This window comes from Fragaria vesca, linkage group LG3 (assembly GCF_000184155.1).
Source record: "Fragaria vesca subsp. vesca linkage group LG3, FraVesHawaii_1.0, whole genome shotgun sequence".
In the NCBI taxonomy this organism is placed as follows: Eukaryota; Viridiplantae; Streptophyta; class Magnoliopsida; order Rosales; family Rosaceae; genus Fragaria; species Fragaria vesca.
Window position 1 is genome coordinate 21,557,405 of NC_020493.1, and position 27,500 is coordinate 21,584,904.

The window sequence follows — 27,500 nt, forward strand, 5'->3', positions numbered from 1 at the left end:
AAATTTAATTTAATACATAATTGTTAACGGGTACGGGTACGGGTATGGAAACGTAATCCCCAAAGGGTACGGGTACGGGGAATCTCCATTATCTAATTACGGGTACGGGGACGGGTACGGGGATGAAAAATGTAAAAAGGTATGGGTACGGTATTTTGATCCCCGTACCCTACCCTACCCATTGCCATCCCTACCCTCAAGTCAGAATCTCTCGCATCTTTTGGAGATTTAATATGCATACCTGGAGATTAAGGATACAAGGTACTGGTGGAGAGCAATTAAGTGTATCTGAAGTTTTCTGGAAATATGAGAGTCTACACAATGCACAAAAATTGGAAAAGGGAATTGAAATGAGTAAATCTGTAGGATTGAACTTGGTAGATAAAAAAGTATACGTACCGAAATGAAATGAAATTTATGTTTGTGTCTAACAAGTAATTGGATATATATCAATCTCACATCGAGATATTGTTATTGGTTTTGGATGTGAACCCCAAACTACTTTATCATGGTATCAGAACGGGTTACTCACGTTCACGTGTGAAACCCAATGGTCACACGAATACGGTAATATGAGACATTGCATATGAGTTTATAAGGATTTGGGTCATTTCACCCATTGTCAATTGATTTTGGATGTGAACCTCAAACTACTTTATCAGCTTTAAAAGAGAGCTTTGGTGGGAAAGAGTGGAAGAATTTGGTGGATAACATGGTTCATGGCCATGGGGTTATGAACATAATGATCTTTCTTTATCTCGCCCTGCTTTGAGATCTTTTTAGTTGAGTTAGGGTTCTTCGCCATCATGTTCGTGCGTGTTTTTGCTTTGGTAGCCATAATAGAGGCAGCGGCCAAAAGCCATTGGTATTTTTGTTAATTATATCAAATGTTTTCATTTAATTTTTTTATTTTATTTTTACTAATAAGTTTTGTTTATTTTTTAATTTTTGATTTTCTATTTCCTTGATCGCCTCACCCATCTCATGATACCAGTGTGACTAGAACGTTTTTATTTTGAGTTAAATGAATAAATTTTTGATAGTATGACCATACGAGGTTATCGCTAACTATTCACTAGAAATAAACTTTCTCATAATACTGCCTGACTAGCTGTGAAGAGTGAAGACTTCCTAGCAAGTAATACTCAAAATGCAGACTTTACTCAAATGATTACAAAACTAAACGCAGAAAAGAAGTTAGCTTTAGAAGAAGATCGATTTCTGTGTAAAAATTTGATGCAGAATGAGAAGGTTCTTAGAATATGATAGTGTGAAAAACATATTAATTATACTATATCATGGTTCCAAATGAGCTGGGCATCAGAATTATGATGCGAAACGAGTGCTCCCTAGTTCTCCCAGTGCCATTCGTACCAGGATGTCTACTTCATAGTCGACAAGGCAACCCCATCCCAGATTATATAGGTACATGATCGATCTCCTAGCCTTTCAGTGCGGTCCAGAGTTATTTTAGTTGTTTGGCTTTATACTAATATGTGACATATGCTCGCAAACAATCAAAACGTGTGTTATTCTGAATATCAATACAATCGATTTCTGTTTTGGTGATATCATAGTGGACTAGAAATTTTATTTATGTCACGGGAGCATCACGTGACATAATGAAGTGGTTATCAATCTTATAAATGTTAACGGTCAAACGTAAATTTTTGACCCGTCATATAAGAATAGATAAATTTCTCGTTAAACCAAACGACATAAGAAAAAAGAATCTCAATATCCTCTCCCATTGTTTATCTCCTCACCAGAGAAACCCAACATCCTGAAATCATAATTAAGCATTCAACAACACTAATTGATGGCTTGTTCTAAATTTACTTGTTATTACTACTTCATTGAGTTGGTTAGATTGAAAGCGTTAAACGTGTTTATGCTCATATATATGTGATTATGATCTTGGTATAATGCTCATTCAGTATAACAATGTGCTGTGCTGATCGAGCTGCTGCAGTTGAAGCTTCCCGTTGAGTTGGGTGCTACCTCAGGCCACCAAACAAGGACTTGCCTATATAGAAATGGCTGACTATTTGATGGGGTCAACAATTTCCAAAAAAAAAATGTTCGTCTTACACTTTCACACCTGTGTTGGAGTCCAGATGGGTCATTTTTGGGAAGCTTTTAGTTTGGTGTTTATTCTGTTGTATAGACCGTGTGTGCTACTATGTTGATTATAACTACTAATGAGATGACATTGCCAACTATTATCCAAGAAAAATAAAGAGATGACATTGACACTCGTGTTTTATATTATTCCAAACGCCAAAAGGTGCCGCCAAGTAAAAGGGATCCATTTTGACCACACACACAAAAAAAAAGTAAAAGGGATCCATCAGATATCATTTGTCATTTGTCAATTGTCATGTGTCATATTTTCTAATAACCGACATAATTTAATCAAGTGACGAAAAATATTTGGTTTCATGATAATCATATCAACATTATCTCTATTTATTAGACAGGTAGAAAGGTTTATATATATATAGGATTTTTCTCAACTGCGAACGTCCATATCAATAGTTTTAGTGTGGATTTTTATTTTTACACCACTTTTCGATCGAATTTCCTCATCTTCATCGTCTAGTATCTAAATAATATTGTGTAGATCATCTTTGCAAAATTTCAGCCAATTTGGTAATCGTTAAGGCCCCTAAACTCGAAAAACAAATGGACGGACTGAATTCTGTCAAACATGAACCGTTCATGTTTATAACAGAAAGACGCAATTTTGAGGGCCTTAAAGATTACCAAATTGGCTGAAATTTGCAAAAATGATCTACACAATATTATCTAGATACTAGACGGTGAAGATGAGGAAATTCGAACGAAAAGTGGTGCAAAAATGAAAATCCGCACCAAAACCATTGGTGCAAACGTCCGCAGCTGAGAAGACCTGTATATATATATATATACACAGTTTCCTTTCAAAGTGGTGTCCCGCTTTGAAATTAAAGTGTGGACTTCCTTATTTCGCTCATTTTCAGGACGTATTTCCACATCTCAACCGTACAATATTTAGAACATAGTGTATAGATCATTCATGCACAGTTTCATCTAATTTGGAGATCATTTGTACCGAATTAGATTAAATAAATCAAAAGAACAAAAGCTGTCCAAACATAACTGTTTGTGTAAATCACGATTATGGAAGCTCAAATGATCTTCAAATTGGATGAAATTTTGCATAAATGATCTACACACAATATTCTAGACATTGTACGGTTAAGATGTGAAAATGCAACCTGAAAGTAAGCGAAATAAGGAGGTCCACACTTTAATTTTAAAGCGAGACACCACTCTAGAAGGAAACTGTGTGTGTATAATAGAAGGCTACATCTTATAAAAAAAAGGTAGGGTTATATAAAGTAATTAACATCAGGGAACTTGTACTTTCTATTGAACTTGCGAAATCCTAGGTTTAGGGCGACAGTGATCGTGTGTCTTGCCCCAACCAAGCAAGTGGCGTCCCCCAACATTGTGTGAGGGTGAATCTCGGTTTCAGTCTCTCTTGGGGATTACATAGATGTTTTTCGGCTATGTTTTGGGAGCACTTTTTCAGATCGTCACCGACAGTGGATCGCTATCGCATCTAGATAGTCTTGATCAGTTAAGCCGAACATACAAGGGGATGTTGTTTTGAAGTGATTGCTCTTGTGATTGTACTTTTGACATTGACTTAATAAGGTTGCAACAAATATTTATTTCAATTTCTTTAAAAGAAAATGAAGAGAGTTAGGGTTTAAATTTTATTTTTCACAAAATATTAGTTTTTGATTATTCAAAAAATAACAGGTTAATCAAATAAAAGAAAAAAAACAGAGGTTAAACTAGAACTCTGCCAAATCAGCCCATCACCATTTGGTGTAGTGGCATAAGTCTCTCTTATATTAGTGGGAGGTCATGAGTTCGATTCATAACAGACTCATTGTTGTATTTTTGAGTTATTTGATTGATAAAAAAAAACTCAGCCGGCGCCTGACGTTAGCACTCCCGTAATCAACTAACCGGCATTACGTCACTCAGTCCTAAACAACCGGAAACTTCAGGTGCCCCGTCCGTAGCACAACATGTCGCACCACGTATGATTAGCGTTTCCAAGCACCTCCCGCGTGAGTCTCACTCGCCTCCCCTCCCTAATCCGAAGAGCCAGTCAGACCGCACTGAAAACCCAAAACAGAAAAATTAAGGCACGTGCGGACGCAAACTTGCGTGTCTGAACTGTGTGACAGCTGTACTCCCAAAGCGTATATAAACGCCCCCAAAACCCCATTTGACTCTCAATTCTCAAACACTTCTCCAATTCAAAGCCTTTCCCACCACAACAAAACCCAAAGCCTTCAGCTGAACTCAGCGGCACAACTCCACAGCATGCAAAACTCCTTCAAGCGATCCAAATTCGACACTGCCGGAGCTCCACCACAGTTGACCCAAAACCCACTTCCTCCGCCGCCTCCCCATCTCACTCACGACCAAGAACTCGCCGTAATCGTCTCCGCTCTTCAAAACGTCATCGCCGGCACCACCACCACCATGGACTTCAACTCTCTCTTCCCTTCCTACCACTGCCCCACCCTCACTTCCTCCTCATCCTCCGCTCCCGCCCTCCTTGCAGCATCCGACGCCGACACGTGTCCCGTCTGTAACATTAAAGGTTGTCTTGGATGCAATTTTTTCCCGCCACCAGCTCAGGAGGAGAACAACATTAACAGCAACAACAAGAAGGGACCCAAGAAAAGGGTGAAGAAGAACTACAGGGGAGTGAGGCAGCGGCCTTGGGGCAAATGGGCTGCTGAAATCCGAGACCCGAGGAGAGCCACTAGGGTCTGGCTCGGCACCTTCCACACGGCGGAGGAGGCGGCCCGCGCCTACGACAAGGCCGCCATTGAGTTTCGCGGACCCAGAGCCAAACTCAATTTCCCGTTCCCGGACAACTCACTGTCGATGAACCATGAAACTTCAATGACGCCAGCACAGACGCCCATTCAGAAGCAGCAAGTTAATGTTGCTGAAACAAAGCAAGAGACCAAGAGCGAGGATTCAAAGGAAATGGAATCGGCGGGAATGGAATGTGAGTTCTGGGAAAGGATTGGAGAAGACGAGCTGTTTCAACAGTGGATGATGACGATGGACTACGCAGCTGATCACTCGTCGGATTCTGGAAACGGGTCTGCAGGAAATGCTCACAGTTACTGATGCATGTGTTATAGCTGTAGAATGATATATCAGTGTTCATAAAAAAAAATGATATATCAGTGAGCACTAGTTTTTGTTTTTTGTTTTGTTTTGATTAACATTCATGTGAAATTTCTTGTTTTTGAGGGGAAATCACATAGTGTTACTGTTTGGTTAAAGATTGCGATGTAAAATTTGGTAAACATTACGAGGTTATCTTTATCAATTAGATTACTTGCTGCCAAATTTGAATTACGCACGATACAATTTTGAGTTTAAGCACTTTTTAACAGAGCTCATACGTGTGTGGGTCCTACGCGGACCATTTACTGACTGGTTGACATGAAGTTTAAAAAGGGAACATAATCTTGTAATAGAGCACGTGGGTTTTTTTTAGAGGGGGCCATGGATCATAGGGGTGTAAGCATTAAGTCACTCGCAAAAAGGACATGTGCGGATTGATTTTGTTTTCTTCTGGGGCTATTTCCCATGTTTCTCACGTTTTTGATTTTCACGTGTGAATTGCAACCGATCTAAATTAATGCATTATCCATAGGGGACATCTAGTTCATGATTTCATATATCAAATAAAATTATTCTATTAATTCAACGTACAACTGGATTAAATAAAAGAGTAATGTACATTCTATTGGAACACAATTAAGCTTGGTATTACTCACTTCCTCTCACTGCAAAATCTGTTTTTTATTTCGACTATTTAAGAGTTGGTTACGAAATCTGTTTTTTATTTCGACTTTTTAAGAGTTGGTTGTGTTAGGGTTTTAGCTTATAGTAGAAAAAATTTAAACATTCAAAATAGTGATAACAAAAGTAGAAACGGGTATTCTTGGAAATCATAAACAAATTAAAATCAAGACCATGGATGTTGAAATATAGTCCCGTTGAAAACCTTACTAGACATATCATAACTGGACATATCATCCATCACACCTATTTCCTGAAGGGAAAGCTTCCTTCCAAACTCATAGTATGTTTTTTGTCCGTTTATGCTTCTTGACCCTAAACAAGAGCATTTCGATTGCAATTGATACCTTCAAATTCGCCTTCAAATATCTGATTTCATCAAACATAGGGCCTCCCATACCGATATCAGTTTCTTAGCTATTGAGAGCTAGAATAATAGTATTACTAACCGCAACTGTCCACATCAATCCTAAAGCAACTTTAGCCCATGTAACATTGCTAGAGCCTCTGTTGCTTATGCTGACAAATTACCCATAATAATAGCTACAGAAGAACGCACCTTTGCAAAAAATTTGAATCATTGGCGTCGATTAGAGAACTATGAGAGCTCGAGCTGTTAAAAAATGTAAATACTGGAACGGAGATACAAACAGAAATTCGGATAATTGAAAGGAATCTAATGCCAACTTATTCTCCAAAAAAAAAAAAAAAACCTAAACGCCAACTTCTTTGTTTTGTTTTCTGCGGATCAATCCCACAGTATAGAACAAGTTTGAAAATTATTTTCAACCTGTTCTAAACGTTTGACCAGTGTATCTGTTTTCAATTAAATTGAAAAGAATAACCGGAAAATGTACAAAATCAATATTGAAATTTAAAACCTATTGTGCATTGCAGCATATTGTACTGGATACAAATTATACACTACGGGTACGTTTAGTACATGGCATTACCTAAGCCAGTGTTAAATAAGGAGTCATTCAAGGCTAATCTCATTTTTGGTCTCTCTCGGTACTAATATTAATGGTGTTAACTTGGACCTGTTTTTCAATTTCGCCTCCTTAGGAGGGCTTAGCGTGGGTACTCCGATTAGAGGCCCTTAGCTAAGACTCACTAACCACCTCTCATTCACATCGCTTCCACAACTCTTCTCTTTTCATTCTTCACCTCCTCTCTGTTTCACCCCGAAGAATCTTTGCTCCACAACTTTTCTCCTTTCCGATTTCATAGACGATTTCCATTCTTCACCTCCTATCTGACCTGCGCCGTCTCTGACTTCTCCCAGACCTGCTCCGTCCTCAACGCCCTCGGCCCCCGCCCTGACCACGAGGCCGTCGACACCGCCAAGGCCAAGCTCGCCCTCATCAACTCCTCTCTCTCCAAGAAGCTCGAGGACCTCGTCCTCTCCCCACGCCCCACCGAAGTCGACCGCTTCCAATGGCGGGGCCACCTCGCCTAGCGCGAGCAGGAGTGCCACGACTCCGCTGACAAAGACAGGCAGGACTGCAAGGCCATTCTCCAGCTCGACGAGCTCCACGCCGCCTACGAGAAGCTTCTAAAGGATGCCGAGGAAAGACTCAACAAAATTTATCGCTTCGCCTAGGACAGCGTTGTCCAGGAGGAGCCGCCGGTCTCCAACCAGCTCCACGAGGAGGTCGTCGGCATTCTACACCAGGCCAACGGGACCGCACTAGACCGCATCAACCTCTCCGGCCGCCTCTTAAGGTTCTTGCCGGAGGCGTTTGGCAGGATCGTCGGGTTGCTACACCTTGATCTTTCCAGCAATGAGCTCAAGGTTTGCTTCCCTTTTCTTTCTTTCTTTCTTTTCTTGCCAAGAAATTGAACTAGTTATTGATTGAATAGTTTGGTGTCATTGTTAATGAAAGAGGGGATTATGAATCAAGAAGCAAAGAAATTGAAATCGAAATAGAAATGATTGACTAGTTAGAGTAATCGAGTCTAATCCAATGCATCACCAAACATGAGACATCTCTAATTTAATTTTTTTTTCCCTAATCTCATGCAACACCAAACATGACCCAGTATTAGTACAATTTAAGGCAGTCCACACTAGTCCAGGACAGTCTTAAGAATTAAGGAGGTGTAATGCAGTACTAGGTACCAAACGTGCACTACATGGGCACTTTGCGAAATATTCAACAATTGAGCAGTGCAGTACACCTTAGTGTTCAACCCTACTATACAATACAGTGTCGGCGTCAAAAAGAGTATCTCGACTCGGAATTTTGAAATCTCTCGACTTCTATTAAAAAACTAAGATAGCTCCAGTTGTTTGAAACTAAGTAATGGTTGATCGATACCATGTCTTTGTGGAAGTTCTGGTAATATGAGATCCTGCAACATCTTTTACAACAAAGTGACACACTAATTAAACAGGGAACTTAACATACGTAAGCTGAACAAACTATGATTAATCAAACTATGTAAATTGAAAAGTTATCATACAAAATACTTGGAAGCAAAGGAAAGTCTTAAACATATGAAAAGAGATTGAGATTCAAAGCATAAATTTCAAATGGCTGGTATTTGCAATGCAAAACATCCAACAGTCTACGACATGAACATGAAGGGAATTTTAATCTCTAACAAACTTAAATGCACGATATTCACAACGCATGTTTGTTTATTTTGCTTTCTGGGTCAAGGATGCATAAATTAGGGACTCTCACTCATCAGTACATCCATTCTTATGTCTAGACCAAGGAACGAAGAAGATTCCAGTTGATTGTTAAACTTCAGACATGAATGCTCTTTTATTCTTTATTACATATTTTAAATAAGATAAACATGGATCTAAAAATCAATAATCGCAAGAGTATACATATAGCACTGCTATTGATCAAATTTTATCAATGAACTTTAGTGGTAGAATCATTAACTTTGGCAAAATTCTGAATGAAAGAAGGGAATACCTGACAGTCAAATGGGAGGGATGGTGCTATTATACTGATGGGGAAGAATCTCCGCAGATGATGCTATCCAAGACAAGGAGGGATCCAACCAATAATCTCTGTCCCATAATGGATTACTAAAGGTTAGCTGCAGCTGCTTGACACTAGGTAATGGTGGAGACCACTCCTTTCTGCAATGTTCTGGTATTATGACACCCTACAAGCCATTTAAAAAAAATGTTAAAGAGGATAATTACTTGCACATAAGATAATTACACTTTGTTGGCTTGTTTTGCACATTGCACCATCCAGTTTCATACATCCACCAAATAACGAGTAGCAAAGACTCTAAAACAGCTAGTTGCAGTACGAGAAACAGGAGACTGCAATATAACCGTAGCACTAGAAAAGAATTGAAAAAGAATATCATCATACCTCAGCATCACGAATCTCTATCTCCAGTTTTCTGGAGCAATTGAAACTTTCAAGACAATCTCTCAGAAAAGAGTAATACTCAAAGGGCCACATCTCATTCGTAATTCTGACGGTAGCATGTAACAAGCTTATTGGAGATACCAGGAAATGAACCTTGGCCTGCACCAAGCCACTAAACAGAAAATGCAACAGACTTGGAGTGAAAATTGCATAATCGATACTCCTTTCACAATCAAGCAAAAGAAGTCCTGTCAAGCCCAAACTAGAAATGGTGAGATGCTTCAGTCTGTAACACTCCCACACAGTCAAAGCACCATGGTGGGAACAGGTGCACTCAGAAAAGAATACAAAATTCTCAAGATTGATACATTTTACTTCAAAATCCAAAGCATGGCAATCCGAGATATACAACGATTTCAGACTTGGAATTGAAACTTCCAGACACCCGAGCGTGTAGCCAAGATCACACTGATTCAATTCTAAGTACCAGAGACGAGGGCAACCCGAAAGCAAGATCTCAAGATCATTTTCGTCGTCGAATTCAACCTCTTTGAGGGACATGGTTTCCAGTGAACTTAGGGTTATAGGATCATCAGCTTCTACTCTAGAACTGATATCGATTTTAACTTTCTCCAAATTCAAGCTAACCAAGAAATGTGAAGAGAAAACTGCTTGGGGGATCAGGTACAAGCTAACCTCAGTTTCGGCTTCTTCGACGAAACAGATCTCCAAATCTTCCACAAATCTCTCAAGTGCAAACGTCACGCACTCGTCAATCGTGCCGATGTCGTCTCCGGCGAGGCTGTGTGCGATTCGAAGCCTGAGCTTGTCTAAGCTCATCTGATTCCGGCAGCGTTCCATGCAATTCTCCAAGAAATGGAGGAATCTTTGGGACTTGGCAGGGTCGTCGGGATCGGAGGGGTCGCCCTCGTCGAAATCGATTACGGGGAACGAAGGCCAGAGGGACCCCCACTGCTTCGAAACGGCGGTGGCGCGAGCGGCGAGCTTGATCGGAAGGAAGGAGAGGATGTGTTCGATGACGTTGTTAGGTAAGTAAGGAATTGCGGCGGCGGAGGTGGTGGTGGTGACGGAGGCGATCAGGCGGTTGTGATCGGTGTCTGAGTTGTTTAGGGTTTTGAGTCGTTTGAATTTGGGGGAAACCATTTTTCCGTTGTTTTGGCGAATGGTCGATATTTATAGGGGAATAGTGGGAACTGGGAACTTCACCGCGGCAATATATCGCGAGATCTCAGATAGAAGCGAGTATTGTTTTGTTGTTTTTATTCAAAAAATAAAAAGTTAAAAGATGTGTTATCCAATCCAACTTTTACCAGCAATGGTTTTAACGAGAATTATTAAATTACGGATTAGTTGAAAATTTTTTCGTTTCACTCTGTTTTCGATCACATATTCACGTCTCGACCGTTTAATTTGTAGATATATATTTTATGTACATCACATAACATGCATGTCCACTTCAAAAAAAACACATAATTTTAGAAATTTTAGCTTCGACTGAGACTGTGCAAAACGCCCCTTGAAGATGGGGCACCTAAATTGCTCTAGTCTCTAAAGTGATAGCTCACTTGGTCACCGATTTTATAACCAAAAAAAGAAAGAAAAAGAAACGAACATATTCCATCTTACACACCATATGCCATGTTCTCTTTATGTACACCACAGTTCAACCCTAATGTACAATACAATGCACCAAATCAAAAAAGTCTCCCAACTCGGAAATTTGGAATCTCTGGCATCTTTTAGAGAACTAAGATAGCTGCAGCAGTTTAAACCAGGTAATGGTTGATTGATAGTTCGATAATATGGCTTTGTAAAGTTCTGGAAATATGAGATCCTGCAACATCATCCACAACAAACTGATTAAACAGAGAACTCACCACATAAGGATTGATAATCGATTGCACAAACTCTCATTAATAAAACAATGTACATTGAAAAGTTACTGTACTGTATATATAATATACTCAAGCTAATGAGCATACATGAAAATTATTTCAGAGGAAATCAAAGTTTTTCAAGATAATCACTTAAAGCAGGTTAATTATTCCCTAGACAGTTTTATGATGGAAGGCAATGATCAAGTTAAATTTACAGGAGTACGAAAGAAAATCACAAAAAAAAAAAAAAAAAAAAGAATTCGAGAAAAAAAAAGTGAGGAGGCCTCCGTAATGTTTTGGAAATGACAAAACTGATGGGCTTTCAGCCGGTCATCACCAATGGATTATTACATATCTTTCACCAATGGATTATTACATATCTTTCATCCGCACTCTCAAACAGCGGAAATTCTTAAACATGAGTAAAAAGAGTGAGATTCAAAGCATCAATTTCAAATGGTTGGTCTTTGCAATGCAAGAAATCCAACAGTTCAGGACATGAACATGAAGGGCATTCTAATCTTGAGAAACTTAAATGCACAATATTCGCTGCACCTGTTCATTTATTTTTGCTTTTCGGGTCAAGGATGCATTACTCATATCAGCAAAAACGAGGGACTATCATCAGTATGTATCATTCTTAAGAGTCAAGACCAAGGAGAAGAAGGTGCCAGTAGATTGTTTAACTTAAGCCATATTATAAAACTCTACTACTTATCTTGAATAAGTTGTTAATGGATTGCAAAAATAACTATAAGTGATCAATTTTCTCAATTAATTCTACTGGCAGAATCATTACGTATGACAGAGAGTCTGAATGGAAGAAATACCTGACAGTTAAGGAGGGACGGTGCTATCATATTGAGAGGGTAGAATATCTACAGTTGTCCTACACTGCTATTGTATCGATGGGGTAAAATCTCTGCAGATGGTGCTATCCAAGTCAAGGATGGATCCAAGTCATCCAACTGATAATCTCCATCCGGTAATGGAAGAAAGGTTAGTTGCAGCTGCTTGACACGAGGTAATGGTGGAGACCATTCCCTTCTGCAATTTTCAGGTATTATGATACCCTACAAGCAATTGACATCAGATAATTATAGAGGGAAATGAACGTATCAGGATTTGTCTATAAGATAATCACACTATACTGACTTCTTTTTAACATTGCACATTGTTGCTGTTCCGCAGATACAAAAAGTAACACTTTAAAAAAGCTAGGTGTAATAAGAGAAACAGTAGACTGCAATATAAGAGTAGAGTTGAGAAAGAGGTTCTATAATACCTTAGCATCATGAATATCTCTCTCCAATATTCCGGTGCAATCAAAAATTTCAAGACGTTCTCTCAATAGAGAATAATATTCAGAGGTCCACCGGTAATTCTGAATTCTGAATTCTGCATCTATCAAACCTGGCGGAGATTCCAAGAAATGGACCTTGGTCTCCACAACTCCACTAAACAGAAAATACACCAGACTTGGAGTGAAAATCGCACTCTCCATACTCGTTGGGCATCCAAGCAAATGAAAGCGTTTCAACCCCACACTATAAATGTAGAGATGCTTCAGATTGTCACATTGCCACACGGTCAAAACAACATGGCGGGCACATGAACAGTCGGAAATGAACTTAAAAGTCTCAAGATTGACACACTCCACAACTTCAAATACATATTGATGGCAGTCGATAATTTCCAATGATTTAAGACTTGAATCCCACATTCGAAGAGATCTGGGCTCGTCCGCCTGGTCGCCAAGATCACATAGATTTAATTCTAAGTGCTCGAGGCGAGGGACATATTTCCCCTTAAGTAATATCTCAAGATCAATGTCATCGATCTCAACCTCTTTTAGGGACATGGTTCTCAGTGACAGTAGGGTTAAAGGATCATTAACTCTATCCCTAGTTATGAAATCAATTTTAACTTTCTCCAAATTCAAGCTAACCAAGAAATGTGAAGAGAAAACTGCTTGGGGGACCTGGTAGAAGCTAACCTCATTTTCGGCTCCGAGGAAACAGAGCTCCAACTCTTTCACAAATCTCTCAAGTGCAAACGTCACGCACTTGTCAATCGTGTCTTTGTCGTCCCCGGCGAGACTGTGCACGACTCGAAGCCTGAGCTTGTCTAAGCTCCTCTGATTCTGGCAGCGTGGCATGCAATTCTCCAAGAATCGGAGGTATCTTCGAAACTTGCCAGGGTCGTCGGAATCGAAGGGGTCGCCCTCGTCGAAATCGATTACGGGGAACGAAAGCCAGAGAGATGCCCACAGCTTCGTTTGTAGTACGATCAAAATCAAGCCTCGTTAGTAATTCCAAGGAAGTAAACTAGGAAGTAAACTGAAACATAAACCAACTTGAAGGACCTAGAGGGGTTGATGATGATTGAATCCGCTAAAGATTATGGAACATGATGCCACAAAATATTATCGATCATATGTAGTCAATTTGTCACACCTCGGACCTGGTGTTGGGGGAGACTCGATCCGAGTCTGCAACTGATCCAAGTTCAAGCCAATCCAAAATATATATACTTTCCAATGACGCCCTGATTAAACGGTCAATAAAATTCAACGGTCCAGATCAAACCGCCTTTATTTTTCTATTTTCAATTAATTTTTGGATAACTTCAAACTTCCAAAAATCATTAAAAATAGTTCTGATGTCCAAAAATACTTCCGTAAAATCCTACAAACTCGTAACGACGTCTAGTTTAATCCTATGGGCTCGAAAGATAAAATTTGACAAACTAAAAATTTGAATAAGTTTTGAAAGCCACAAGGAATTTAAAGAATAACAGAAATTGAAATAATAATAGCTCAAAAATAATTTCTTATTTAAAAATAGAAAATTTAATTTTCGAGATATTACATAATTATATGTGCGTAGGCCAATATGTTTATCTTATTAGCGTATATGCAATTCCCGTTTGCTAGTATGATCAAAATCAAACCTCGTTGGTAATTCCAAGGAAATAAACTAAAACATAAACCAACTTGGAGGACCTAGAGAGGTTGATGATGATCAAATCCGCTAAAGATTATAGATCATGATGCCATAAACTTTAACCATATGTAGTCAATTAAGGTGGTAACAATCCACTAGACTAATAACTCAATAAGTTGAGTTATATGGACGTTTCAAGAAACGCTCCATAAGTGTATTCCACAGTACTTTGTGGTTATTACTTTTTGCACATAATGTTGTTGAAGGTTTTTGTCGATGTGTCTCGTCAAAGACTTAAGTGCGAGAGACTTTAAATCTCGGCATCTAGGCTTTTGTTTGCCTTGGGGGTCAAAATATATGGTTTAATCCTTAACCAATAAAAGGTTCCACAAATACCTAGCGAAGATTCGCCCTATGAATCGAGTATACGCGTCGTCAAAACTCAAATGAGCAGAATGTTACATTGCTCTTGCATACAAAACCAAGCAGTTATGAGACTCGATAGAGGTCACAAATGATGTTTTTTAATGGTTTGTCCTTCTCGAGGATCGATCAAACATAATTCGAGGAAAGGACAAAGAAACAAGAGTGATTAAACACACTTTGCTAGTTTGCCAAATAAACTGTGTTTAGTAGCTACTTTGCAATTTTTCATGCTTAATTCCACGTGTGTATGATGAAGTTGCTTATGTAATTCCATTTGATTCGTTGCGCGGTAATGTCATGAAAAATAAAAACATATGATTAGTCATATTCACCATATATATATATAGAAACCATAAAAACTTTCATGAAAGAAAAAGCTGAAAAATTAAGCCAAAGGAGGCCGGGAAAAACGACTGCCGATATGGGTGGCAATAGCTGAGGACTGGCGGCCGAAAAAGGTTGAACTGCGGAGGTTGGACAGCGACCGAGAAAAGGTTGAATTGCGGCGGTCAGACGGCGGCCGGGAAGCAAACGGTCGATGGCGGAGCCGAGAAGGCTGATAGGTTTTTTTGGAAAATTTAGGACAAGGAAAATTTAAGGTGATGGTGGCCAGCTCAAGAGCTGCTGATAACGTGTTTAAGTATTGTAAAGAATGAAAGATAGTAAGAGAATCATCATTATTATTCATTGATAGGAGCCGTTTATATATAAGGAATTACAAAATACCAATATGGTAATGATACTGAATACATAGTCCTATTCTAACTACATATATATCCTGATAGCATAAGACTATCCTAGAACAATGCGAAATATCCTAGAACAGATACAAATTTATTTTATTTTCAGGAAAATAAAATAAAGAATTGAAGTCATGGTTTTATTTTGATCTGAATGGTCTTTAAAGTCACGATTTTTTATCCAAATGCTCTTTCCGTCAATTTTTTTTGTTAGAATACTATCATGGTCGTTAAAGACATTGTAATTTTTAACAGTCACATACGGTAGCAATTTAACGGAGAAAATTGACGGAATGACGTACTTGAATGAAAAATCGTGACTTTAAGAACCATTCAGATTTTCCTCTAAAAAAGAACCATTCAGATTAAAATAAAACCATAAAAACTGAACAAATATTGACTTCAAATTAGAAGGATTATATAATATTTTACCCTAAAATAAATTACGTATCTATCTAGGGTTAGTTCTCTATAAAAGAGAGCTCTCCTCTTCACACAAATCACAACTACTACGTCGTCTATTATGACTGCCATAGAAAACCCTAGACTGCCTCAGTTACCTAATGATATCATTCACCAAATCCTCCGTCGCCTTCCCACCAAATTAGCCGTTCGTATGCGCTGTGCTTCCAAGAAGTTCAAAGATCTGTGGTCAATAGATCTCGACGAGGGCCATCCACCTGATACGGATCATGACAATCCTCCTCATCAGCACACAGAGTTCATCAACTTTGTGGAGACCTGTTTGGATTCCCGCAAAAACGACCAGCACGTTGATAAATTCCGGCTTCGCATGATGAGGTATTCATCTAACGACAATGCTTTCATATCTAGATATCTGGCTTTTGCTTTCCAGAGAAACGTCATGGTCTTAGATGTCAGCGTTAGATCTAAACCTGGGTTAACATACTACAATTTACCCTCTGCCTTTCTCGAACAAAATTATTTAACTTCCTTGAGTTTGGAGTACGTGAGAATGAATCTAGGCAATCGTCGTATAAAACTTCCGTTGTTGAGAACTTTGTCCTTCAAAAATGTTGTATTGGAAAAGCAGAATGCTCTCTCACAGTTGGTTTCAGCGTGCCCTATAATTGAGAATTTGTCAGTGAATTTCAAGGACACTGATGACAAAAAGTATCGCTTCTCGTTAGAGTCTCTTCTGGGTTTGAAGTGTATGACTACATTACATGTGGAGAATATGCATCTAGTGAGTGATCATGATAATATTAGCGTACACAATCTGCCTGTGGGTAATCTGCCTTTGAAAACCATGAGCCTCAAAACTGTCCACTTGAACTCATCGATTTTTTCTTGCTTAATTTCCCGTTGCCCTTCTATTGAGTATATGTCACTCAGTTCATGTTCTTCTCCTTGTGGGTCTTCGATTCAATTTACAACTTCTAGTCTCAAAACCTTTGAAGTTACCGATTTCAATGCTCAGCAGTTAAATGTATACGAAGCTACGAATCTGGAATCTTTCACATTGGTTTCAGAACTTCCGGTACTTGGTTCAGAGATTTCAGAACTTCCGTTACTTGGTTCAGAAATTGGACAACTTACTCGAGCTTCGTTGTACGAGTGCAAAAACTTGAAACATGTGAACATTCGCTCTGAGCACCTGCAAGAAATCATATTAGGCGGCTGCAAAGATTGTGTTGAGGCCAGAATTGATACTCCAAATCTAATGTATTTCAACTTTGTTGGCAATTTGAAGTCCACAATTTCTATGGAAGCTCCAAATTTATGGGACACAAATATTACACTTCTGTGTGGTGATTCGACTCCTCCATGGAGACATTTCCCAACTGTGGTAGACTTTCTTAGAACTTTTGGTCACAGCAAAAGAATCCTTCTAAATTTTGATGATGCTGAAGTGGATTTCTTCTTTCCAGAAAGTTTCAGAAGAAGTGTCTCCTGTCCACCATTGCCTAGTCTCAAGAATCTTGTAGTCTGGCGTAAAGAAAAGCTCAAGGGAAGAGATTCAGATTTGCAGAATTCCATGCTTTGGATGGCACCTTGTGCAGAACTTAGAATAAAAAATAAATGAGTTTGGCTTTAAAGTTAAAGTTTTGTTTGCAAGTTCCTCCAAACTTATCCTGCTATCAGTATTGATCAATGAATAAATTATCAGATGATGAATTGCTTTTGGTTATCTACTAAAACATGGTTCTTTCTCGTTGAGATTTATTAAATCATGAACGGTTTTATGGTTACCTTTGTACATCATACTTCACTACTTAGAAAATTTGGTTATCCCCAACTGATGCTTCATGGTTCGAAATTTGATTATCATAAACCCTAGACCGGCCCTGACCTTGGCGATAGAGGGTTATTTTGTTGAGCTGCTTCTTCTTTTTGTTCATTGCATTTACAGAAATAAATCAAATAATAAGTCAACAGTTTGGATCTTATTTTGGTTCTCAATGATTGTCCCTTCCTAACAGTTTGGATCTTATTTTGGATCTTATCTTAATTATAATATTACAACGAAAGCAGGTTCTTCAAGGACAAGGCTGTTCTTTTCTTTCTTTCTTTTTTTTTCTTTTTTTTCTTTTTTTTGCGAATAAAGGAGGACAAGGCTAGCAACTCTACATCCATTATAATTAGGAACGCCTATTAACTCTTCCATTAGCATTCATAGTTGAGAAAAAGAATACAAGACCGACGAATATTTGGATATCCAAGTATCTGGCTTTGCTAATCCTCGTGTGATTTGCGAAATAACAACATTCACCTGGCCGCTACATCTATCAAGCTATCATATGGCTACCAAGACAACAATACACAGCCAAACTTATGGTTTGTCCCTAGTCAAGACAGCACCACCTCACTTACCTGAAGACATTGTCCGGCAAGTTATCTCACTCCTCCCCACTAATTCCGCCTTTCGCATGAGCTTTCTTTCAAAGCAATTTGAAGATGTGTCGTCTTTTCTCCCTGTGCTGGATCTTGACGAGGGTGACGATGAAGCAAACCTCAACGAGCCAATTCAAGATGTGAAATTCACCAACATCTTAGAGAGGTATCTGAAATTTCGTGAGAAAAACTGTAAACCCTTGAATAAATTTAGGCTTCGCATGGCGATGGACACTGTCAGAAAAGACATTGTACAAAAGTTATTACGGAGTTTTGCAGCTGCAAATAGCATCAACGATGAGTTGGATCTCAGCCTGAGAAGTGAACCTAGAGGCTACTGCATAAACTTGGCCCTTCTTAATCTCAACTCTTTAACTACTTTAAGTTTGGAGTATGTCAGAATAAAGGGTCTTCATACTTGTTCTCTTCCCTCTTTGAAGACTATGTCCCTCAAATCTATACACTGGTCTGCACCATCAATGTTTTCGGCACTACTCTCTAAGTGCCCTTCTATTCAGTATTTGTCACTGACTTCATGTGGTCTTTGGGGATCCATCAACGTTTCAAGTTCTAGTGTCAAGACCTTGGAAATTAGAGACTGCGATTTTCAGCGTATCGACGTGCATGGATCTAATCTCAAGTATTTTACATTAGTTTCGGAATATCCAGAACTTACGGTTGTTGGTTTACATGAGTGTGAAAATTTGAAATATATGAACATTGATGCAAAGCACCTGCCAGACTTTGGGTTATACGGATGCACAGATTTTGTGATGGCCATAATGGATGCTCCAAATCTTGATCGTTGTAATGGTCAAGAACTTGGTGGTATGAATGGAAGGTTTATATTGAGTGATTTCCAATGGTCTAGAGGTATGCTGATAGGGAAGAAGCAATGTTTCGACCGAATTAGAATGAGCCTGAACAGTTTGTGAACAAATGATTGCATCATTCAAAGGATACATTTCATCAAAAAATTACTGCACTTTCGGTTTATGTCCTACTGGTACAATGTAGGTCAGTTGGGACTTGGGAGATACTCACATTTTAAGTCCGAGGGTTATTATTATTATGATTATGCATGCTTCTTGTTCTTATAAATTCCTCTCCTTGTACTTGTAGTAGAAATAATGGATTGGACGGAAATACTTGCTAGCTTAGGTTAACCAATTTGTTTCACCTCTATATATATATATATATATTTGATCACAAGCAAATCATCAAATTCTTAATATTGCACTGATCCTCCATAGTAAGAAAATTTTGTTCCATTTTTATTTTTTATTGTAATTAATTTCGAAAAATAGGCCACTATGGAAATTCTTGTATGCACAACGTGTATTTACATAACACAATTTTAACCATTCATAACAATTCATATGTTTGACCACCATGTTTCTATATTATTTCCTCTAATCCTGACTATCCATGTATGTATGTATGTGAAAATACACGCTGTGCACTGAAGATACTCTCATTATAATAACCTATTGATCCCTTCCTTTTACAAGTAGGATTTCAATGGACTCTATCCAACCAATACGCTATCTTCACCTTCTACAAGGAGGATTATACCATTATATAAAGGATCAGAATCGACTTCTATCTTCTCTCTGCATCTATCTCTTAATTATCATATATGGCTACCAAACGAAACACACACACACCACCATGACCGGAACTCCAAGACTATGGCACGACATGAGTTGCCTGACGATATTATCCGCCAAATCATTCCATTTCTTCCCACTAAATCTGCTTTTGACATGATTTTTCCTCTTCAAGCAATTTGAAGGCGTATGGTCTACACACCCAGTAATAGATCTCGACGAGGGCAACCTCTCTAACAAGGCACTTGATCAAGATATGAAGCTCACCAACATCTTGGAAACCTACTTGAAGTTCAGGATTCAGGAAGAATGACCCTCCTCGCCCCTTGGACAAGCTTAGGCTTCGTATGGAGATGAACCCTGTTAGAGAAGCTATCGTGAGTTTTGCAGCTGAGAGAAGCATCAAAGAGTTAGATCTCAGCCTTAAAACTGCACCTTTGAAAGGCTCCAACTACAGCTTATCGTTGAAACGTTTTAATGTCTATAGTTAGTTTAAGTCTCGAGTACGTGAATATCAAAGAGTATTCTATTAGTGATGGAGTGTACGTCTTCCTTCTTTGAAAACTATGTCCCTGAAAAACGCATGTCAGTTGGTACGATCTGTCCGAACTAATTAAGGGCTGCAGTTCTATTGAGTATTTATCTATAACTTTGTGTTCGAGTCGCTTTAGGGCATTCCTTTGTAGTTTCAAGTTCTACTGTCAAGTCTTTGGAAATCAGGGATTGCGTTATTGGATATGCTGAGGTACGACGATCCAAGAATCTTGAATCCTTTACCTGGGTTTCAAGCTCCCCAGAGCTTCGACATGCGGCTTTGTTGAAAGGCCAAAGCTTGAAATATATTAACATCCATGCAGAATACCTGAAAGGCATAATGCAAAGATCGTGTGGAGGCCACAATGTATACTCCAAATCTAAAATATTTCAATTTCAATGGTTTGATACCCAACAATGGGGGGAGAAAGACTGTAGTGATGTTTCATCCTTCTGGTGTGTTGCAACTTGCAAGGAGTTCCGATTAGAACCTGCAAAGGTTGATTTTTCCAACGGATAATAGAGCGCACTATATTTCATGTCTCTTTGGATTATTAAGGGTAGGCTCGCTGGACACTCTTTTTTCCTTCACCTATTTCTCACATGCCAGCACAAAATTCAATTTCAAATATCAACATTCTTAAAACTCCATCATCATATTCAATTGTACAAAGCGTAAACACCCCTATGTCGCAAACAAAGCCCGACAGAAAAAAAAAAAAAAAAAAAAAAGGTACAACGAGAAGCTTACAACTACGAAGCAGGAACAAACCTAATGATCCATGAAAAAAGCAGCAGAGAATTAGGACTACAGCAATTCAGTATGCACAACACTAATGAAGAAAATGTTAACTCATATACAAAGAGATCATCTTTTGCCAGAGAGGCTGATCGAGCTGACTTTCATTGGGGTTGCCACCACCAGGGGAGCTTCTGGGGAGTCGCTGACAGCATACTTATCATGCATGAAACGGCTCTCCACAATGGACTCGTCCTTCAAAAGAATCTTGTAGCAGTAACAACTCTTGAGGCCTTGCTGATTCCTGTAACATTCATGGGCACTGTTTTTCACCTGCTGGAAATCCCATATGACACTGAACTTTCCCACTGTTGCAACGAGGTGACGCTCTTGTTTACCACTTTCAGTGACCTGTAAACACACATTAACAAAAAAAAAAAATTCAGAACTTGATCAAAAGGGAAACAAATCTCATACTCAGCACATGTGAACACAAGAGTTTCTAAAATTATACTATGATGATGCACAATGTAGTGCAAATCTTCTGCATCCCAAATCCAAAATCAGGTACGAAATGAACAACTAAGAACTAAATATGTCAGATTTTCTGTTATCCAAACACTTTGAAAAAAGACTCGGTGAACAAAGCATAATGATTTTAACCTGTTTATTTCTATGGAGTACACAAACTTTCTAAAGCCAACAAAGCACGCAACAAACCTTAGCATTTTAATCCAACTGCTAACCAGAAAAAGTTGTACTTAAAAGTCTTAACAAACTACTACTGAGGAATGAGCTGCAGGGGTGCAAAACCTATAAAGCCAAAACAATTGTTCTCTTGGTATGATGCACCACAAGATAAGCTGTTGCCCATATCATAGCATACAGGGCAGTGAATATTGACAAACTGAAACACACGATATACAACTAAGAAACACACACAATTGAACTAGGCAATAGAGGGATAAAAATACATAGATAACATCAAAGTTTCTAAAACTTCCAAAATGACTGCTTAATATGAAATTTCCAGCAAGATCAGTCCATGTCCTTTCCAGCACCAGTTTCAAGTCACTCCCTATGAAACTTTTGATCAAAGAAATTTATCAACTCCTCACACATGATACTCTTTGGATAAGGACCTAACAACTATAGCCACAACTAAACCACGAAAGCACCTATCGGTCAATGATATCATTAAGTCACAGAGAAAATATTAACCAAATAAAGAACATAAAACCTAAAGGTTGCAGATGAAAGATAAAGCTGTACGGAAATTCAGCTAATATAAAGGCGCAAGACTTTTGAAACCCATTGCTATAGATGGACAATTGGACACTAATCTAACCAAGACATATTATGAAACTGAAGTGTAACACTTAAAGAAAATGAAAACTCCTTCAAGACTCATTAATATAGATGGACAGTTGAAACCACAAAGTATGAACTTTAAATTACCAACTACAGCAAACAATATCATAGACTCCTTATATCTCGTTAAAGCATGCATATCAAACAATTCAATAACTGTAGCAATTTAATGGAAGTATTCTTACCCAAGAGAAATGGCCTCCATGGAACTTGTTGTCTGCGCCAGCCAAATGCGAGTCAAGAGGGATCAGCTTCAACAACCTGGGAGCTGGTATCTTGTTTCCCATTCTACCACTAAACCCAGTCTTTGTCTTTCCATCTTTGTCAGTGAACAAAGTGCATATAAGGACCAAATAAGTGTCGGTCGTACCCAACACCCACTTCCCATCATAAGTCACATCAACATGAGTAATGGGGGAACCCAGCCCTGGAAACGCAGTCTTTGCCTGCCTCATTGAGGTCTTTGAATACAACCGTATCTTCCCATCCAGAGACCCAACAACAATAGACCCATCTCCAGTAGTAGCAAAGCACTGAAAATTCGTCCCTCTCGAAAACTGATGCCCCTGAGACCACTCCAGGACAGGCGAATTAGCAATGTTCTGAACCATTCCTCTACGCTCACGCATATCCCACTGGCAAAGCCTGTTATCATCCAGACCCAGAAACGTCGACTCAGAAGGATCCAACTGCGACCCTTTTGTGTCATTAGTAATATCCCTCATTGTCATCTCAGTCCCATCCTTCTCAAACTTCCACTCAGTCACAATCTTCCCAGTCTCAATGTCCAGCTGCTGCAGCCCATTCGCTTGAGGCTTCCCCTCCTTTAATGGACTCATAAGCATCATATTAGTCTCACCCCTCATCAGCAGAGCCTTCTTGGGCGTCATTTTCAAACCACCCCCACTGTCGAATTTCGCAACCACGCCCTTCCCATGAATCCCATGGCTGAAATTCTTATAAACCTGCACACCAGAATCATTCACCAAGAAACTATTATCCAATGCGCCAAGTGTCAAGCTCTGAACACCTCCATTCGCAGCCTCCTCGAACTCCTCCATCAACTGCTGGTTGGACCGGACCGGCGTCACCGAATTGGGGCTCCTCGCCATGTCATAATCATCAGCATACTCCCACGCCGAGTCGTCCGCCGCCTCCGGCTTCACCCAGCCCAAAAACTCCTTGCCGTAAATCTTGACCTTGTTCTCCTCCGTCGCCTTAAGCCCGTACACATTCTCAAACAAGCAGTCCTGAAACTCCGTCACGAATCTCCGGTACTGCTCGTCGGTGTAGAATTTCAAAGCCCAGACTCCTTTGGACACAAAATCCACACGTCGCTGATCGCCGAACATCTTCAACTGCATGTCGGCGGAAACCCTAGCCCTTACTTTTCCCGCAACCTTGAGAATCCACTGTCCCTTGCCGTCGGCGGAGCCCTCGTAGTCGTCGTCGTCGCTGTCGCCGTCGACGTTGGTGGTCTTGACGAAGGAGAACGATGTGAGCTTGCTGGAGACGATCCACTTGGCGTTGGGAGTGTTGCCGCCGATGTGGAGGTAGAGCTTGACGGCGTTATGCGAGACGACGGAGGCGGAGGCGGAGGAAGAAGAAGAAGGTGGAGGAGTACCGTACTTGAGCTTCAAGGCTTTGAGCTTGGCGTCGATGTCGCCGATCGGGGTGGGCTGGGTCTCCGGAGCGTCCTGATAGTCTTCGTCGTCGGATTGGCGTTGTCGTTCGTCTTCTTCTTCGGAGTAGTCGTCGGAGTCGGAGATGTGGTCCTCGCGGCTCTGAGAGGTTCCCATGGTTTCAAATCGGAGCTTGGGATATACAGGGATTTCGAAATTTGGGGATTTTGGAGGATTTGGGGATTTTGAAAATGAGGGAGATTTTGGAGGAGCGGAATTATAGAGAGTGTGATTTGCTGGAGAGGAGTTTAAAGTTGGATTGAGGACCCGGTGGGATCGTTTTTATAGATGCTCTCTGGTGTAGACGCGTGGCGAGTTCGAAAGCGAGTAGCGTCGATTTGACGTCGGTGGCCAACAACAAAAGGGGAAAGCGTTGTGTTACTTTTTTTTTTTGTTTTTTCTTTAAGGGAAGCGTTGTGTTTCTTATTTTATCGTTGATGGAAAGCGTGATTCTAACGACGGCATTACTTCTTGGCGAAGAAAATGAAAATTGTTGTTTTAGGTCTCCTCTCCCTAAATTGATTTCTTGCTCAGCTCCGGCATCACCGGTGCCATGGAATCCGTCACCGGTCCGACGAATTTTGGGGCATTGACTCTGCCACGAGGGCAGCCTCTCCTTAGCTTGTAATCCTGAGTTTCCAGTTGCTATTCCTGGCCAAGGTTTTCCAAAGTAAGCTGCAAAGGCATCATTTGCCAAACTGTTCCTCTTCTTGAGCTCTCCTCATTCCAGTCATTTTATAACATTTGTATGATTCTCTATTTTATAACATCTCTCTAATAAAAATGAAATTTGTACTGTTTGTGGTCAATGCAGCCCTCTTTTGTCCCTTACGATGGTTTGGATAGTGTTAAGTGACACAAAAAATTAGTTTCTCTTCTTCAAATCAAAGAAAACAAAAGAAAACAATATCGATTACTGAATAATGCAAGTCTCCAACAATATTGCTAACAGATATCAGAGACTTAAGCCTCACAATATAAGGTACTATTGCATAGCTTCATTACAGGGTCTATAGGCTTTAGCCTCACAATTTAAAATTCCAGCTTTTGCCGAAAAATTACTCTACATACCAGCAGACAGTTCAATTTGCTAATAAAAACAGAAGTGCCTTGGCCACCTAATTGTATCCTTAATCCCCAGAACATCAAACAAGTTGCTAGTTTTGCATCTCACAAGGCGTCACGCGCAGCAATCCGGCATGTAATAGCATCAGCAAGTGAGGACATCCCTAACTCCTGGCTAGTTACCTTATAATGCTGAAAATACAAATGTTGATTATCATTAACTGGAAAAACCAGCAACAAAGGAAAACAGGTACCAGACTAGCAGCCGAGTTGAACAAGATGCACACATACCTTCTGTATCTGGGCTTGGTCTGCTCTCCCTCCCAGCTCCTCCAAATTAATCTCTTTTCCATTGACAAGTTTCTCTACTGCTTTCTGTTCTATCTACTATAACAAGGAAATTATCAAAACAGGAAGGGCCAACATTGTTCTGCCATAGTGAAGCAATACAAGGCTTGAACTGCTACATCTTACATGACAAAGGGATCTTACCTCATCAGAAGTAGCATTGAAACGAGCGGCAAGCACATAAGTTGAACTTTCGGAGATACCACATCTTTTCAAGGATTCTGTGATCTAGTCAAGATCAAAGTTAAACTTTTCAGTAACAGGAAAATATGGAATAAATCATAGACCATAATAGTTAATTAAGAACTGATTACATGCTTGGATCCTGAGTAGTTGTAAACAAGCTCAGAATGAAGAGTGCGTGTTGTCAGTGAGTCTCGGGACTTGGATATGAGTGTCTTATGTGCAGCTGCAAGCAAAGGGAAAACATCTGGGATCTGTTTCCATGGTAAATGAAGTTAGCATTAGTGAAACTCAGCAAAAAGAGATTACAAAGTTGAGACAAAAAAGAAAAGAAAATACAAGTAGATCAAAGCATGTAGGACTATACAAGTGAAGCATTCAGAAATGCCACTTCTGGATCTAGTGTCGCAGCTTGCATCGAGTCAAGCAGTTCCCTGCAAGATAGATGGGTTTGCTAAGGACTTCAGTTCTCCACATAACATAGATAATAACAAAGATGGTAAACTTGATGCAATTAATGTTTCAGGGAAGAAGAAATAAATTGATCCTCTCATTTAGAATCTTTTTCGTAAACCCTGATTTAGAATTTCTCATGGAGCATACGTAGCAGGGGGTTTTATTCAAATGTAACTCAAATAGATTTTCTCATTCTTTTACTTCTATTTTGATGTGACTTGTACTTGTACTTGAGAAAAATAACCCATTTTCAGTGCAGATAAACATTCAAAAATTTCTACCATGAGGGATGTCTCCTACATTCACAGGCATTGATAATCTGGTTATAATTAGAACTATGTTGACTAAAGAGATAAATGATGATAAACAAACTTTCTTTCTGAAATTTTAAAATGAACAAGTTCATATCTACGATTTGCTAATATCTAAGAGCACAAAACTCCCCAATATGATGTAATCCCAGAAATTTACATGAGAAAGAAACACCCAAATTAAGCAAGGTTTCAAGTGAGGCAGTAAGAGTACTTGGAATTGGTGACTTCAATGAAGAGAGCAAGAGAGAGTGTGTTTCCATTGACCTCAAACAGCTTCATCGTCACTCCTTCAAAGTTGTGAGCTCTGTACTCTGCAAGAAACAACGGAATTGAAGCTCACAAATTGCTAATTTGAATACAGAATCAAACTATAAACTCGTAACAATCCAAGATAAACTATATATATGAAATTAGTTATCCAATGGTGTCACGCCCCAAACCCAAATATGAAAGAACTGTGACAATAATATAGAAAAGAAAAACAGTAGGAAGACAAAGAGGTCAAGAACTTCCTAATTCTTTTTGAAATAAACATTACTCCTCAAGGTAGGATTACATTTCTGAACTTCCTAATTATACAAGGTTCAGTTTTGAAAAGAGGTATAATTACAAAAGCTTGCAGCAACAGGTCTGACAAAGGTATACAAGATATTAACACAGAAACAATATGAACCGAAGAGTGGTAAAACAAAAATCTATGCACTCATCCCATTTCCTAAGGATCTGTAAAAGATAACAACGAGAACATGAGCAACTAAAGCTCAATGAGTAGTATACTGAACTGTCACTAAACATAAAACGAATAATAATGGGATGCCACAGCGACCTGTTAGCTAATACTAATATTAGGAATGCCACAGCGATTCCTGTTAACTAAAATGGCTACCACAACCAATGATCATGCCAAACAAGCGGTCACATCAAGCATAAGCACATTGCCAACACCACTCTCTTGTTGGCTAGAGGATATATATATATATATATATATATATATATATGTGCTGATCAGGTGCGGACGTCCGCACCAAAGTTTTTGGTGCGGATTTCCATTTTTGCACCATTTCCCGATCGAATTTACTCAAACTTCCTTC

The 27,500-nt window shown here is 39.3% G+C and overlaps 6 protein-coding genes across 6 annotated transcripts in view; 2 read left to right on the forward strand and 4 right to left on the reverse strand.

Annotated features, from left to right (window-relative positions):
• Nucleotides 1–4,311: 4,311 nt before the first annotated feature.
• On the forward strand, nt 4,312–5,414 carry LOC101295986 (ethylene-responsive transcription factor ERF109-like). The gene has a single exon (XM_004294762.1). The coding sequence runs from the start codon at nt 4,387–4,389 to the stop codon at nt 5,209–5,211; it is 825 nt and encodes a 274-aa protein (XP_004294810.1). The 5' UTR covers nt 4,312–4,386; the 3' UTR covers nt 5,212–5,414.
• Nucleotides 5,415–8,559: 3,145 nt separating this feature from the next.
• LOC101296760 (F-box/LRR-repeat protein At3g58930-like) lies at nt 8,560–10,406 on the reverse strand. The gene is made up of 2 exons (XM_004296020.1): nt 9,243–10,406; nt 8,560–9,024 (listed from the first exon to the last, which is right to left on the reverse strand). Exons 1-2 carry the CDS (start codon nt 10,404–10,406, stop codon nt 8,836–8,838), a joined length of 1,353 nt encoding a protein of 450 aa, XP_004296068.1. The 3' UTR covers nt 8,560–8,835.
• Nucleotides 10,407–12,018: 1,612 nt separating this feature from the next.
• Nucleotides 12,019–13,298, reverse strand: LOC101297050. Its single transcript, XM_004296021.1, has 2 exons — nt 12,426–13,298; nt 12,019–12,213 (listed from the first exon to the last, which is right to left on the reverse strand). The coding sequence occupies exons 1-2, from the start codon at nt 13,296–13,298 to the stop codon at nt 12,019–12,021; spliced, it is 1,068 nt and encodes a 355-aa protein (XP_004296069.1).
• Nucleotides 13,299–18,013: 4,715 nt separating this feature from the next.
• LOC101297338 (F-box/LRR-repeat protein At4g14096-like) lies at nt 18,014–19,042 on the forward strand. The gene has a single exon (XM_004296022.1). The coding sequence runs from the start codon at nt 18,014–18,016 to the stop codon at nt 19,040–19,042; it is 1,029 nt and encodes a 342-aa protein (XP_004296070.1).
• A 1,835-nt stretch (nt 19,043–20,877) lies between these two features.
• On the reverse strand, nt 20,878–24,160 carry LOC101296269 (protein CYPRO4-like). The gene is made up of 2 exons (XM_004294763.1): nt 22,547–24,160; nt 20,878–21,401 (listed from the first exon to the last, which is right to left on the reverse strand). The coding sequence occupies exons 1-2, from the start codon at nt 24,158–24,160 to the stop codon at nt 21,120–21,122; spliced, it is 1,896 nt and encodes a 631-aa protein (XP_004294811.1). The 3' UTR covers nt 20,878–21,119.
• Nucleotides 24,161–25,010: 850 nt separating this feature from the next.
• LOC101296552 (TP53RK-binding protein-like) overlaps nt 25,011–27,500 on the reverse strand; it is a 4,612-nt gene continuing 2,122 nt past the window's right edge. Inside the window, exons 3-8 of the mRNA XM_004294764.1 lie at nt 26,621–26,720; nt 26,007–26,073; nt 25,771–25,893; nt 25,601–25,684; nt 25,400–25,492; nt 25,011–25,300 (exon numbers count right to left, since the gene is read on the reverse strand). Of these exons, the coding sequence (XP_004294812.1) occupies nt 25,214–25,300; nt 25,400–25,492; nt 25,601–25,684; nt 25,771–25,893; nt 26,007–26,073; nt 26,621–26,688 (522 nt within the window). The 5' untranslated portion in view covers nt 26,689–26,720 and the 3' untranslated portion in view covers nt 25,011–25,213. The remainder of the gene's footprint in view (nt 25,301–25,399; nt 25,493–25,600; nt 25,685–25,770; nt 25,894–26,006; nt 26,074–26,620; nt 26,721–27,500) is intronic.